The 13,883-nt window shown below is 48.3% G+C and overlaps 1 protein-coding gene across 4 annotated transcripts in view; it reads left to right on the top strand.

Annotated features, from left to right (window-relative positions):
• Positions 1 to 13,883, top strand: part of LYST (lysosomal trafficking regulator) — a 149,188-nt gene that overhangs the window by 127,725 nt on the left and 7,580 nt on the right. For all 4 annotated transcript variants that reach the window (XM_072971018.1, XM_072971020.1, XM_072971019.1 and 1 more), the window contains 6 exons: positions 860 to 1,090; positions 2,783 to 2,972; positions 4,111 to 4,247; positions 7,073 to 7,171; positions 12,394 to 12,533; positions 13,294 to 13,391. In XM_072971018.1, coding sequence (XP_072827119.1) covers positions 860 to 1,090; positions 2,783 to 2,972; positions 4,111 to 4,247; positions 7,073 to 7,171; positions 12,394 to 12,533; positions 13,294 to 13,391 — 895 coding nt within the window. The remainder of the gene's footprint in view (positions 1 to 859; positions 1,091 to 2,782; positions 2,973 to 4,110; positions 4,248 to 7,072; positions 7,172 to 12,393; positions 12,534 to 13,293; positions 13,392 to 13,883) is intronic.

Below are 13,883 nucleotides of genomic sequence, written 5' to 3'. Positions count from 1 at the left end.
TTTTTCACTTTGTTGATGGTTTCTTTTGTGGTGCAGATAAATGAGGTCTTATATGATAGTCTCTTAAATTTAAAATCAATTTTTTTTTTTTTAGATTCCACATATGAGCGATCTCATATGGTATTTTTCTTTCTCTTTCTGGCTTACTTCACTTAGAATGACATTCTCCAGGAGCATCCATGTTGCTGCAAATGGCTTTATGTTGTCGGTTTTTATGGCTGAATAGTATCCCATTGTATAAATGTACCACGTCTTCTTTATCCAGTCATCTGTAAAAAAAACAACAAACAAAACATAAATACAAAACAGAAACAGACTCATAGACATAGAATACAAACTTGGGGTTGCCAAGGGGGTGGGGGTGGGAAGGGATAGACTGGGATTTCAAAATGTAGAATAGATAAACAAGATTATACTGTATAGCACAGGGAAATATATGCAAGATCTTATGGTAGCTCACAGAGCAAAAAAATGTGACAATAAATACATATATGTTCATGTATAACTGAAAAATTGTGCTCTACACTGGAATTTGACACAACATTGTAAAATGATTATAAATCAATAAAAAAAAGTAAAAAAAAAAAGTCAATTTTATAAACATACCTAATTAGCACCGGACAATCAAGATACATTATTTTCATTCATCTACTGAGAAACATTGATTGTTCCTACTCGGATCTCTTTGAGACTATTAATGATTATTAACCTGATCGAAACCATTAGAACTCCTTTCCGTCTGAAGCAGAGGAGGGTGGACCGCTGCTGAGAGAGCAGAGCCAGTTGTTTCCCCTTTGGTGTTACTACCAGTGTTGTTCTGGTCACACGTCTCGGCCTCTTGTTCTCTGTCCCCCTGCAGACGTACTTTGGGATGGACGTCTCTGCAGTGGAAGATCCAGTTCAGAGACGAGCGCTGGAAACCATGATCAAAACCTACGGCCAGACCCCTCGTCAGCTGTTCCAGTCGGCGCACGCCGGCAGGCCTGGGTCCAGGCTCAGCATTGAAGGAGAGCTCCCTGCCGCCGTGGGGCTGTTAGTGCAGTTCGCGTTCAGGGAAACCAAAGAGCAGGTCAAGGAGGTCACCTATCCGGTATGTCGCTTGGATTTCAGTAGAGTTCAGCAAAAGCTGGTGCAGCTCGCAGTATGTCAGACCCGCCCCCAGGCTCTCGGGGCCAGGAAGTGAGCAGCGAGGTCCCAGCCCAAAGGGGTGCGCGGCCCGTGAACACAGACGCGCCCTTGAGCTGCGATGGTGTGTGTCGTAAATGCTGCCTCAGTGACGTGAGGGGGGTGCTTTGGGAGCTCAGGTCGGAGTGCCACCTCCCTGAGGGTGGTTATGGGGAAGCCTCACGAGGCAGGGACACGCAGGGGCTGCAGATGAGAGGGAGGAGCTCTCCCGGACCAGAGAGCAGTCAGCCAGTGCAGACAGGCCTCGCCTGCGCCCACTGTCACCTGCCACCAGAAGTCCCGACCAGCTGAGTAAATGTTCTGGTTTACAATTCAGGGGGAATCTTACACATTTTTTGGCCCCTCTAGATTGTAATGATAAAAAGTATTGCCTCTTAAAATAGGAAGTAGGTATACTGTTTACTCCGAAAATGAAAAATGAAGCAAGCAAACCTTAAGAATAAAATGAATTCTAATCCTCAACTAAATTCTTCATTATCAAGGCAGCATAAGATGGGAGCCTGTGACTTGTAAAGTGTTATAAGGGTTTACAGAGGGGATGGCAGAACGTGAAAAGAAAGGGGAGAGAGGTTGTGAAGGAGCCTGGAGGTGAAGACCAGCGCAGACCTGAGGCTGCGCTCATCCGTGACCCACCGTAAGAGAAGACGGTTTCACAGCCTTGTCCTGACCGTCCTTGCTTACAGTGGTGTTACTTAAATACACTAAACGTTGAACACAAATAGAACACCCAGTGTAAATTCTTTCTGGTCAGAGCTCACATACATCAGATTTACCTGTTAAATACAAACAAAACTTACACAACCAGTAAGACTGAAATTTAAGGGATCATAATGACAGACAGTGTTGAACCCATTCACCAACGTTGTGTTTCATAGTTGAAAGCTATAGTTTTTTGTTTTGTGTTTTCTTGTCAATTTAACTGTACGGTTTTGAAACCTTGTAAGTCATTTTAGTCAAGATCATTACCAGGGTCATCATTTTTCACTAGAATCTATTTTAACATGTCAAAATAATGTATTAGTACATCCCTGAGAATCACAAGTGCCGTCTCATTCGCTGCTGCTACACAGCTGACTTACACTGCGAATGTGCAGGGTCTGGGCAGCGTGTCTGTGCAGCGCAGTGGGGACCTGGGACCCGCCCCACTCCCCCCAGGCCTGCGTGTAGACCGCTGCCTCCACCAGGAAGGCCCGTCCCCAGACATAGCCCTGGTATGCTCTCTCGTTTCATCCCGGTGTCTGCCCAGACAATTCAGAGAGGCTTCCCTGACCCCACCTCTGAAACAGCAGCTTTGTCGCTCTCCTCCTTCACCACCTGACGTCTTGGATGCGTGTTTGTTTGTTTATTTGTCTGCCCCTCCCCAGATAGCCGCAACGCCACGGGGCCTGGCACCTTCTCTCGTTCTTCAGTGTGTCCGGTAACCAGGACACGTATCTCCATACGCTGAGCACGAGGGAAGCAAAAAATTATACAGTGATTCTTCTCTGCAAAGGGCTTATAATCAAGCTGCTTTCTCTTACTTTGTTTAGAATTAAGTTAGTAGCAGTTCTATATTTACTGTTTTTCTAATTGTACTTTTTACTTTCTTCATTTTCAGAGTCCTTTGTCATGGATAAAAGGCTTGAAATGGGGGGAGTACGTTGGCTCCCCAAGCGCTCCGGTGCCCGTGGTCTGCTTCAGCCAGCCCCACGGGGAGAGATTTGGGTTTCTCCAGGCCCTGCCCACTAGAGCAATCTGTGGTTTGTCGCGCAACTTCTGTCTTCTGATGACATACAGTAAAGAACAAGGTAAAACACGATGACAGTCGTTCTGGGTGTATCCATCTTTCATGAGACTTCAGTGTTTTCCCTCATCTCTGCTGCTGTTTTGTCCCAGGCCCTCCTCACGTTTCTAAGTGTCCCACACACACTGGGAGGCCAGCCATGTTTTCACCTCCAGCAGTACCTTCCGAGTTAACCATGTCACTAAATGCAAAAGAACCCTCCCTGCTTACCAGGCACAGGCTTTGGGTGCCGAAATGACTGAGTAGGGGCCCCCTGTCTGCTGCAGCCAGCTGTGTGCCAGCGAGGGGACCAGACACCTCTGGGCGGTCCGCCCTGGTGCAGCTTCAAACCATGTCCTGTGCGCTGTGCTCCTCGGCCCCCGCGGCCACCCACTGCAGGGAGCGCCCCAGTGCAGGGGTGCCTGACCCGTGCCAGCAGGAACGCCGCGTGCCGGCCGGCTGTGTCAGACTCACTCTTGGTTCTGTCGTGAAATGAGTGCTTGCCTTTATAGTTGTTAGCAGGAAAAGAGGCTGCATACTGTTTTATCTAGGTTCAGTGAACTAGCAAAGTAAGGTAAAGGTGTTTAATCACAGCTGTGGTATCAGTGGTTTATCCTCACTGGTATGTTGCCATTGGCTGTAAGGTGTGTCACAGGTTACTGCTTACAATTCGTAATGTACCCCAAGTGTGAATAACTTACTTGTAAAAAAATTAGAGTGGATTGAAGTTTATTTCTATGGAGCAGAAGAGAAAAGGCTGGTGTTACCACTTAGTGTGAGGGACTCACCTGTGTTGGATGTGACACCAGCCTGCCCTTGTTGCCCACGACAGCCTGCGCCTGCAGCAGCCCACAGCAGCTGTGCTCGCTCAGCTCGCCCTTCGCCTCCTCGCAGAGCGTGCTTGGGGCTCGTCAGAGTCTGGGTATGTCTGGGAAGCGGACAGAGGCACGCTAGTGCCACGGCCTGAACTTCACCCGTAGGGTCCCGTTGGCGTTACAGGAACTAAACTCCCATAAACTGGCCCAGCTCGTCGGTATAAAGATGGTTTTGCGCTGAAACGACCACGCTCTGCTTTGTAAACGTCAGCCTCCGAGCTGCCGTGGGGCTGGGCTGTCCATCAGTAACTGAGCAGCGGCATCGGTGCTTTTGTTTCCCTTGCTGAGGTGTGAGAAGCATGAACAGCACTGACATTCAGTGGTCAGCCATCCTGAGCTGGGGCTACGCCGACAACATTTTGCGGCTGAAGAGCAAGCAGAGCGAGCCTCCAGTAAGCTTCATCCAGGGCTCGCAGCAGTATCAGGTGAGCGGCTCTATGACGTGCTTTCTGACCGTAATTGAACATGACGCCTAAGGGCTCAGACCGATAGCAACCCATCTCCCCTGCCCCGCAGCCGGCCCGGTCACGAGGCTGGGCTTTCGCCTTGTCTGCGGGGCTCTCAGACTTCCTAGCTCCCGCCCTTCCGCCTGTGTCCCTGGGATCCGGGCCCGCCCAGCATCGCACTGAGACAGCGCTGGCGCTTCCCACGCAGCGCCGGCTGGGGGCCCGGTGCTGGGACACGTCAGCGTTGCTCTCTTCTCAGCGTCCACTTGCCTTCTGTCACCGTGTCATTTTCAGTGCCCAGAGTGCCACCTTCCACACCTGGTTTTGCCTAAATGGACCAGGTATTTGGGCATCGTGACGTGGTGGAAAGAGCGCTGGGCCCGACTAAAGCCCTGTGGTCTGTGGTCTGTCGCTCACTGGGTCGCCTTTGGCAGGTGGCTTAGCCTTTCCCGCCCTGAGCTGCTTGCCTCCTCCGGGAAACTGGGCCAGTCATCCTGCCACTGCGCGCTCATACAGGTGCTGTAAAAGTGCCTCCAGTGCTCGTGAAGGTGCTCTGCAAACTGTAAAGCACTGTACACACATGCACACACACGCACTGCTGCCACAGCTTTTCCCGGCACTAAACTGTGTGTTAAACCTTCTCTCTTTGCCCTTCTTTCCACGGGAAGTTCTGTTGCCATTTCTGACGTCCGTTACCTGCCTTAACACCCGATGCCTGTTCACACTCCTGACACTCGTCACCATTCCCTGAGCACTCTGGAGCTGGAGGCAGCTACTTTGGGGCCTTCTTGGCAGTGAAAGAAAGGAGAGTAGTGACTGTTTGCTTATTAACCTTCAGAAAGGGTCATCGCCTTGTGTTGTCTGACCTAACAGTAAACTCACAAAAGTAAAAATAAAGGATGGGGAAAAACAACCGTATTAGAAATTTTAATGAAAATTTAAGCACTGCACATTTTTTCTGTCATGTAAAGTTGGTCACAGAAACATCATTAAAGATGAAAATGTACCCCCATCAGTCCTTTAGCAAAACGGTATGATCCAGATTTTTAGCGAACACAGCGTGATAATAAAGTACTTCTGGTCAGAGGACTCCCTAACTAGGGAAGGAGGCCATATTTCAGTTTGTCCCTTAGTTTGAGAAATTCCATGGAGGGTACTCACGTACAAAGACTCACACGCTGAGACCTCACTTAGCTGCTCAGGTGCATCATCGTCATCCAGATCAGCGGCCCGCGCCTCTGCCCTCGTCTCCGACTGCTCTCATGACTGCCAAGTACGTGCCTGTCAGCCTTCTCTTTCCTGTTACCCCTGGAAAATGAGACGTTCTGAACCCCCCGCTGTGCCCGACGGCAGCTGAAAGCAGACCACAGACACGGTGTCTCCAGTCTCTTACACTTTCTCGGAAGACGACAGCATTCTTTCCACAGTGCAGAGAGGAAGCCAGAGATGACGGTTTAATTCACGCTACCTTGTCCTCCCGGGAGACCCGTCATTCTTCCATTTTCTTATTTTGTCTGTTTTGCTTGAGCACAGCTGGGATAGTTGAAGAGTAGTGATGAAGTAATTCCTAGAATGATGAAACAGCAAAATGTTTCAAAATAGAGAAAAAAATGAGACGTTAAAATCCTGTGCTGTAACTTAGGTTTCTGAGAGTTCAGTAGTCCCACATAGTGGTTGCAGGACAGAATGAGTTTTATTCTGTGTATTTTAAAAAGTACATTTTCTTCTTGTTCTTTGGAAGACCTTTAAGAAAGGATAAAAATTATGAAACATCAATCTTTACAAATAATTAGAACCATTCAAGAAAGAAACTCTAAAAAAAAATTGGATCCATTGGACTCTGATGATCTATTGAGAGATAAGAGGAGTCAGGATCAAAGACAGTCATTTTTCAAGATGGCAGACACTTGAACACATTTGTAGGGCCAGGAGGGGAGAAGCCAGCAAAAGACAGTTTGCAGTTCTGAGAGGGACGTGGCAGTCGTTCTGAGAAACACTGGGGGCGGAGGGCGGGGGGCGCTGGCCTTAAAGACAGAGGGCCTTCTCCTCTAAACCAGGAGACCACACGAGACAGTCTGAGGCACAGAGAAGGGGTGGGGTGAGGTCTGTGGCTGACGACCTGCGTCCTCTTGGTGAATTGAGGTGTGTGGGTGTTGCCGACTCCACCAGGAGAGGTGGGGCTGGAAGGGGCCATGGGAGCAGAGCAGGTGGGGGCAGCTGCCGTGGGCGTGGCGCTGGGGGTCAGCCAGTGCTGAGGAAGGCTGTCAGGCCAGGCAGAGGGTCTGGCTGACCATGACAAGTGTCTCCATGGTTGGGGCTGAGGGGTTATAATCCCAGATTCTATTCTCTGTGTTTGTCTTTCCTCCTCCTCCTGCTGAGCCATCTTTAGAGCTGTTAGAAGCAATTCGTCTATTTATAAGGACCCTGTTTCCCCACAGAAACAGAAGAAGAAAACAAGGAAATAGAAGTGTAAAAATCGGGTGAAATGCATCTCACACACACTCAGCCCTGCATCTGGCTGGTCCTGGACTGTTTTGTTTAAATTTCTGGGGAAGAAGTGGCCATGTGTGTGTGCATACACAGGAAAATGTAAAATCACAGACAGTGCATTATAATACATTCTAATTTGGGAGCAGCTTTTAGACATCTTAAAGTTACAGGATATTATTCTATCTTGCACCGTTCTAATCACTTTAAAGGTTTGCCTTAAATTTTGTGATCGTATATTTTTAAAATAATAGAAAAACATGTAGAATTTCTCATGCTTTTTAAACACAATAATCTTTGGTTTGTCCTTGTTCAAGGTGACTAGTTGTGCATGGGTGCCTGACAGTTGCCAGCTGTTTACCGGGAGCAAGTGTGGCGTCATCACAGCCTACACCAACAGGTTTACCAGTGGCACGGTAGGTCCTGGGCTTGTGTGGGGTTTCCATGTCGGTGAGGGGAAGAAACCCTTTATGAAGTATAATTTATAAGTATAAGATTAACTTAAAGTTTTTGTGCTTTAATCTCTTCTCCACATTAGCTGTAAAATGTGAAAGATCACGTATTTACCTCGTCAGTTTATGGTTGATTGGGATCACGAAAAATCTTGAGAATGACTGTAACGGTCTTAGTGTCTGGGGTCAGGGACATAGTATTTTGAGTTTTCGTCCGTGTCGCGTTGGGTTTTTTGACGCCGTGTTGACGCATGCCAGCCTGTGTCCTTGGTGGCGGCCTGGATGCACGGGAGCCTGTGAGGCTGGGAAGCGAGAGCGCGCGGCGCCACGCCCCGCGTCCACGTGCTCTCTGGGTGATTCAGTGGCGGCAAAGTCCAAGTAGCCTGTCTTGATTTCTACCAATTACCGGAAGAAGTTTCTTCGGCTATTCGCTGAGTCTTTAGGATTTAAGAGTTAAATTGCTAAAACAGCTCGGTGAAGGAGACAGTATGCAGCACTTGTAATTTGCTGCCGTTCCTTCCTTGAGCCAGCTGTCTGTGGCTGCGGATCCGTGGCGGGTCCAGGGTGGTCCCTCAGTGACGATCATGCAAGGCTGGAGCGTTCTCCGGGCTTTTTTTCAGTATGGTTTTCTCCGTTATTTTATGAAACACGTCTTACTGGGTGAGGCCCGCGCGCCTAGCGTGGCTGATGCTGGCTCTTTACTTCTCTGTGCAGGTTTATTCCCTCGTAAGCCCTTGTTAGGTTCTTTGCCACAACCCTGGGGGGCGAACGTGACCATAGCATTGCCTCTGTCACGTAATGCGTTCTAAGCAGGGGTACTGTGCTCCCGCCAGCATTTGAAGGAGATCACTGCCGGCCAGGAGAGATGCTCGTGAGGGGCGGCGACCAGAGGGCGGGGTGTGGCGGGGATGCGGGCCCGGCTGAGGGCCCGGGTGGGCAGGACCGTGAAGGGCGTGCTCTAGGGAGGGGTCGCACCCACGTCAGAAAAGCACAGAAGAGGCACCAGCCGATGTCAGGGAGCCTGGAAGGCACACTTGAGCTGGGCCTCAGAAGCTCAGCTCACTAAGTGGAGAAGAGAGGGAAGAGTGCTGCGCGGAGTCAGAGGCCGGGACTTGGGGAGCGGCAGGTGCGTAGAGTGCCGCGTGCTGGGGAGGGTGGCAGGGCAGCGGGCGGAGTGCGGCTCTCAGACGCGCAGGGCACTGAGAAACGCTCGAGGCCTGAGCGGAGAAGTGCCTCAACCTTGGAGGTCACCCGCTTCCTCCCTTTTGCTCCCAACGGCCTGAAGGGGTTGTTAATTTTGTAGTGTCTCTCATACTAACTGCTGCCGCCACCTTTCACCTTTTGAGCTCACCCTTCTGTTTCCTCTTTCCTGCAGAGGTATTCTTTCTTTATTTTGTTTTGCTGAAGTAGAGTTGATTTACAATGTTGTGTTAGTTTCTGGTGTACAGCATCGTGATTCAGTTATACAGACATACATTCTTTTTCATATTCTTTTTCATTGTAGGCTATTGAATATAGTTCCTTATGCTAAACAGTAGGATCTTGTTTATTTTGTATACAGTAGTGTGCATCTGCTAATCCTGAACGCCCAGTTTATCCCTCCCCCTTCCCCAGCAAGTGCATTCTCACCACTTGTGCTCAGCACGTGTCCCCTCATGTGCGCAGGTCACGCTGCACCACGTCATGGCTTTGAAATAGCAGAGCGGGGTAGTGACTGTCGTTTGAACGCAGTAAGACATAGGCTTCTTTTACTCTGAAGTTGCTGGAGGCTTGTGAAGCCTTATGTCACTTACCTTTCCTCAATTATATATTTGGCTGAAAGTAGGTTTTTCAATTTATTTATAAGAGTGCTCTTTTTCTCCTAAGTATTAATACCACTGGGTCATCAGTTCATGAGATGAACAGTTGCTATTTAAACTGTGTCCAAAAGTGCATCCTGGCTGTGTGGCTCTGTCCTTGTGTGGTCCGAGGGAGGCTCACCTGGTCTTTGTAGGTGTTGCTGCTGCTTTCTCTTGGGGACCATCTCATCATCCGGGGGCCTCTGAAGCTGCAGGTGTGACCCTGTGCCTGTGGGGTCAGCAGCGAGCGCCTCACATTCACAGGACTCCACGCTCCCAACCCAGCGAGCGCCGTGCTTCTGAAGTGTCTGCGCTCTCACCGTGCTGGTCTGAGCTCCCAAGTGCCAGGCAGGATATGCCCAAATGATTGCTGCTTGAAAATACTTCCAAGGAGGGCTTATGAAGTACCTCCCAGAGCTAGTGAAGCGCTTCTCACCTGGGGCATCGTGTGTTCCTGTTGAGTCTCCCAAGTTAGTCTTCTAAAATGCATTCTACAAACGGAATGATGAGTGAGTTGACAAGTTACAAGGAATTGTTACCTATAAGCCATGTATGTGTTGGAGAATAACGTCTTCTAAAAGGGGTAGCTGATTTTAAAATAGTTGATCTTACTAACTACTGTATATCAAACACATAAGCAACAAGGTCCTACCGCACAGCACAGGGAGCTGCATTCAACACCGTGTAACGGCCTATAATGAGACCAGTATATGTATGTGTGTATAACTGAATCACTATGCTGCACACCAGAAGTTAACACAACATTGTAAATCAACTGTATTTCAATAAGAAATAGTTGCTCTTGAGTCATTTTTTCACTGATTGGATAGTGTGGCCACATCACCTTCATACACGTGAACACCTGTATTTCTGTTCTCTGTACTGATGGTGGTGGGACAATATGTATGCAGTTTATCCAAGCTAATATTACATCATTCAGGAACATCTTTTTAAAAAAACAGGCCAGCATAGACTTCTGTTCTGCCCACGGAGATTATTGTTTGATCCATCAGGGAGTCATCCAGTAACACTAACGCTTGAGTCATTTTAAAGCGCACAATCTATAAAATTTCAACAACCACTGTAGTGCCTGTCCTGTGATTATCCCATAAGTATTATTCGTGGTCATGAAGTTAAAAAAATACACGTACACAAACACACACACATATATATTTGTTTGTTTGTTTTTAAATAAACTGGGAGGGAGCTTTAGCCTTGATGGCATTTGCCAATCCTAGAATATTGACACTGCCCTCGGACAGCCTCTTGTGAGAGGAATGGAAAACAATACCAAGGGACAGAGCAAGCTGGGGGGTCCCAAGGAGGCTCTTCTCCAAAAGGCTTGTCCCCATAGTGAGGTCCCCAAGAGTGAGGGTGCGTCAGACGGGACCAACTCTTGCCTGGAACTGCAGCCTGGATTGGGATTCCCCAGGTGGTCAGGACCCTCAGGACCTGACCCTTGGGAAGGCGGCCCTAGACCAGGATGGTGCCCCAGGTCTCCCAGCAGAAACAGTCACTTGCATTCTATTCCACAAATAAAGGAATTCTGACAAATAATTTTTTAAATGCAGTAACGAACACAATAAAACCAAGCACACAAATTTACAGACAAGAAAATGAATATGTGAAAAAGTTAAACTTAGTTATAATAAGAGAAATGTAATTTAAAGCAACATGATTGCCATTTAAAACTTGGGAAATTTTCAAAGGTTTAGAATGAGAGTTGAGTCACAAACTCAGATGCTACAGGGTCCAAGCAGAGAAGGGAAGGGACTCAGGCCTCTTTGGGCAGGGAATTTCTGGGTCCCAGGGCCCCTGAAGCATGGTCTGAACGAGTGCTAGCCCACCCCACGGCCCTGTGGAGAGGGCCACAAAGAGCCAGAAGGGGCCCAGACCAGGACCCTTGCCCTGTTCAGAGCCATCCAGTCGCTGTGATTGTGTTCAGGTGAAGGTCACATGCCCCAGCTAAACAGAAGCCACTGGCACACAGCTCAAGCCAGTTGTCGAAGGAAAACCATGAGCCTGGTGTTGCCTGGTCATTTGAGTCTTTGAATATAAAATATGTATTTTTACGTGAATAAAACACTGGCATATAAGGCACTTAAAGTAAGATGCGCTGCAGCTGATGAATCTGCACTGATGTTTCAGAAACAGCGGTAAACAAAAGGGCCAGATGCAGCAGGTCCCTGACAGCAATACCACATTTATGAGGTGTATCGACATGAAGAACAATGTAGCGCGCTGTCTGTTGCTGTAGTAATACGTGTAGCACCTAAGTGCTGCATGCGTGGGAGACACGCAGATTCAGAGCAGCAGTAGCTCTGACAAGGGAGAGGAAACAGGCTGTAAAACCGTACAAACTGTGATGTTTAACGTTTTCTTTATTTCAAAAAATAAGCTGATCGTATAATGTTAGGAGCAGTTTAACTGAGTGGTCAGGATGCAGCTTTTGGCACCCACGCCTCCTTTCTACTGTTCTACATTCGTTGAAGTGAAGGACTGAAATACTTTAGACAATAAACGGCTACTAATGAAAAGAAGGGTCAGACTGTGCGTGGGCATCTGGCCTCTGTGAGCCAGTGCGGACCTCGGGGCAGCAGCTTGCAGCCTGCGACCTAGAAGAGCGCTGCTGCTGCGTGACGGGGGTGTGGGGACGCGGCGCCCTCGGCGGCGCCCCGCATCGGCGCAGCGCCCTGAGCAGCGCACCGTCCAGAGCCACAAAAGTACTAAACTGGCACAGTGTTGTAAACTGACTGTGCTACTCCATGTACACAAAAAAAAGAACTACAAAGGTATTAATGTTCACTGATCCACTAGTAGGATTCTGGAAGTTTGTTCTAAAGAAGTGGTTTAGAGGAGGAGCAGACTTGTGTTCATGAAGGATTTAATGATGGTATCCACAGTTTTGAAAAAATTCAGAACAACTTTAAATGCCTATCAATAAAGGATGCTCGAGTAAATTATGACATACTAACTATATAGAAATTATGACACTTAAAAATCATCTTGAAGAATGGTTAGGTGTGGGAAACGCTTATGGGAGATTGTGTAAAATACAGAATAGAAAGTTGTTTGCATGGCAGTCACCACAGCTGTAGAAATACGTGTGTGTTTGGCCAGAGACTGGATAAGAACAGACAAAAATGAAAAGCATATTAGTTGATGAAATTATGGTCAATTAAAAAAAGGTTAATGTTTAACTAAAGTTTTACTCGTTAGAAACCATTGAGCTTGGTTGAAAACCGATACGTTTGAGAAGAGTCACTGCAGTGGTTTTTCTGTTTGAGATACAATGTTAGGACACCTTTTGCTGTGGTTTTTGTCTTACACTCAATTCTTTTATTTCAGCCCTCGGAGATAGAAATGGAGTCTCAGGTACATCTCTATGGGCACACGGAAGAGATAACCAGCTTATGTGTGTGCAAGCCGTATAGTATAATGATAAGTGTAAGCAGAGATGGAACCTGCATCATATGGGACCTGAACAGGTATGGCTGCGCCCCACCTTGGTGTCGCCGTTCACATGCCAAACACAGAGGCACCAGCGTGATCGCTCTGCCTTGTAACAGCTTTAAGCGTGATATTCAGACTTCACCTTTACAAGCTTAATGAATTAAAAGATCAGTTAGGAATGTAGTCAGGAATTCCCTTTAAATAATAGGTACATATACACTGAGGAAAAAAATTATACAAATAAGAGAATATAATTGTATTTAATGATCATATTGTTACCGAACTGAATCTTGGGTCCGCTCGCCCACTCACAGTAAAACCAATCTACTGACACAGGGTTGTGGTGAAGCAAAGTGCAGCGTTTATTTCAGGAGCCAAGCAAGGAGTCCAGGACAGCTAGTGCACAAAATCCTGAACTCCCCGATCGATTGGTGTCTGCAAAGCATTTTTAAAGGCCAGGTGAGGGAGGGGGGTCAGGGTGTGTGATCAGCTTGTGCACAGTCCTCTGGTGGGTGGATGGTGAGATCACAGGGCAGGGGCACGGGTTCACACCATCAATCCTTAGGCTCCAGGAGGTCTGGGGGCTACAAGCTCATGGTCATCAGCTAGTTAATTTCTCCCGTTTGGTGGGGATTTCGCATCTGTAAGACAGCTCAGGAATGTGCTTCAGACACTGTCATCTAGGAACTTCAGAGACAGCTAGGGCAGAGGATACGAGGGAGGGGGTCTGCCCCGGGAAGGCCCACAGGGTCCTGCTCCGTAGTGATACGCAGATTCATGTCTTTGGTCTTTCAGGCTGTGCTACGTACAAAGTCTGGCGGGACACAAAAGCCCTGTCACGGCTGTCTCTGCCAGTGAAACTACAGGTGACATAGCCACCGTGTGTGACTCAGGTGAGCAAGCCCCAAAACCACAGCACAGGGTGGTGGCACTAGCAGTGCACTTAGCCAGCTGGTAAGCATCACAGGTTAAGCGTGGCGCTGCCTCCCTCGGACCCCAGCCAGACCTGAAGGCGTAGGTGGTAGCACGTGTGTGTATCAAAGTCCGGTAAGGCCGAGGGCTGAGCTCGTCAGCTTGGGTGTCGCCCTCTGCAAAAGTCGGCACTGTCGTAATGCAGCTCTTTTTCTGGTACGTGTGAGACTGCATTCGAGCACATCAGAGTCACGGAAACTATTGCCACGTAATTATCTGGGTTTTCTTGGGGTTTGTTTTCCTGTCCTTCTTTGCTTCTGCTTTTTAAGTACTAGCTTTGCCACCTTCCTGCTGAGTAGATGACCAGCATCAGCTGGGGATGGACTCTGAGTTTATGTCTCCCGGGTCCTGAGAACGCTGCACAGGGCACCTAGCGGAGGCGTGATTTCCCTGCAGTCTACGTGGCAAAGACG

This window comes from Vicugna pacos, chromosome 11, assembly GCF_048564905.1.
Source record: "Vicugna pacos chromosome 11, VicPac4, whole genome shotgun sequence".
Lineage (NCBI taxonomy): Eukaryota > Metazoa > Chordata > Mammalia > Artiodactyla > Camelidae > Vicugna > Vicugna pacos.
Note: the sequence above shows the minus strand (reverse complement) of the source record. Positions and strands in the feature narration are given on the sequence as shown.